This window comes from Cryptomeria japonica, chromosome 5, assembly GCF_030272615.1.
Source record: "Cryptomeria japonica chromosome 5, Sugi_1.0, whole genome shotgun sequence".
NCBI classification, from domain to species: Eukaryota; Viridiplantae; Streptophyta; class Pinopsida; order Cupressales; family Cupressaceae; genus Cryptomeria; species Cryptomeria japonica.
The window spans coordinates 141992395-141994197 of NC_081409.1; the positions used below are offsets into that span (position 1 = coordinate 141992395).

The 1803-nt window shown below is 36.6% G+C and overlaps 1 protein-coding gene across 1 annotated transcript; it reads left to right on the forward strand.

Annotated features, from left to right (window-relative positions):
* The first annotated feature begins 533 nt into the window (after positions 1-533).
* LOC131875762 (uncharacterized) lies at positions 534-1429 on the forward strand. The gene is made up of 2 exons (XM_059220425.1): positions 534-563; positions 677-1429. Exons 1-2 carry the CDS (start codon positions 534-536, stop codon positions 1427-1429), a joined length of 783 nt encoding a protein of 260 aa, XP_059076408.1.
* The last annotated feature ends 374 nt before the right edge of the window (positions 1430-1803 follow it).

Genomic DNA, 1803 nt, shown 5'->3' on the forward strand with positions numbered 1-1803 from the left:
GATGTCTTGGTGAAACCATCATCATTAATACTTTTATGTATTGTATATAAATTCAGTAAGTTTAATTTGGTGTGACATCTCATGTACTTGAACAGAATAATTAATATAAAAAGATCTAATTTTGTGATCTTATCTTCATACAGAAATGTGACCTGAAAATGTAGATGCATGTCATCTTTTAACACAGGCTTGCCTGAAAATTACTCATTTTCTATTTATAAGTAAAAAAATATGAAGAAAAAACGACAAAACCAGTAGATTGTCTCAACCTTTCTATACAGCTTCTTGGAAGTAATGCTTACAATATTCAAAATACTGATCAACTGGCAAAAGCGGTGGCAGATGAGAAGCGGTGGAAGATAAGAAAGCGAAGTTTCCTTTAAGAAACGGGTTTCCCAAAATCAAGGGTACCCTCAAAGACTTCTTCAGATTTATTTCGGCGTCGACTGAATCTTAGACAACGGCTTCAGGGGTGGTTAGTAAAGCTGAATTTCAAGAATTTGGTTTAGCTAGTTTTACAAAATATTGAAGACATGATAACACTCCCATTTAAGTTTGAGGAGGTAAGAAATCTGAGACATTTAGATCTATGTGGTTGTAGCCATTTGAGGGTTTTGCCAGAGTCTTTTACTGGAAAATTATCGGAGTTTCAATATTTAGCATTAAAAATTTGCAGGACGTCAGTTTGGGGAAAATCTCCACGCCTGAGTACCTCGACTGTGAGGGTTGCTTTATGCTCAATGAATTGCCTCGGGAAACGGAGGTTCAAAAGTCCTTAAAGTACCTAAATGTACTCCATGCAGAGCTGATAGCATTGCCTCAGCATCTAGAACAGCTGGAAAATCTGGAAGAACTAAATGTAGGGAGCCCACTATTGACTGAGTTATCATCTTCTCTTTATACTTTGAGCAGTTTAACAGACTTGACCCTGTTAGAATGCACAAATCTACTTTTTATTGACAACTCTATTGAAAAGTTAGTGCATTTGGAAAGGTTTAGAATATATAATTGCGGAGTAAGAGCATTGCCAGAAAGAATTGCGTGGATGAATATGAAAATTTTTGATGTTCAAGAGTGTCCACTGTATTTCACTCACTTAGCGATAGGAGTGGATTCAGGAAATATGGCACCGGGTTGTTCACAGGCGCAGGGAATCATTGATCACGGTGTTTATCACAATTGGTCAAGCTGCTTGACAAATCTGATTATAAGACACGGCCGCATTTTAAAGATACATATTTCTTGGGCCGAAAGTCTTTTTCCCAAGCTTGAAATTGTTGATCTGTCCAGCAATATCTATTTGAGAGAGATCAGTGGCTTACCAGGTAGTTTGATAACCCTGATGAATTGTTCAGAGTTGAGAACACTTGCATGCCTCTCTACTTTGGTAGGACTTAAAGTTCTTGATATTATTGGATGGATGTTGTAAATTACAAACACTTAATGTGGAAGGTCTCAGCTCAATAGTGAAAGAAATATAGAATTGGAACAGAAATAAACTATTCTATTGATTGAAGAGATTACAAAGTTTCTTGATCAACTGATCAAGGATTAGACTAACTGATTTATGAAAGCAATAAAACTTGTGGTTGGAAGAGCTTTAGTAAAAGTATCCAGCAACTTGTTCAGATGAAAACAAAACTGCAACTCCACTTGCCCATCTTGAACCAAGTCACTAATGTAATGATGTCGGAGCTCTATGTGCTTCGTTTTGACATGAAACACATGAATCTTTGTCATGGCAATAGTAGTGTTGTTATCACAATAGATGGTGGTTGGATGCTTAGGAACCAAAAATAGATC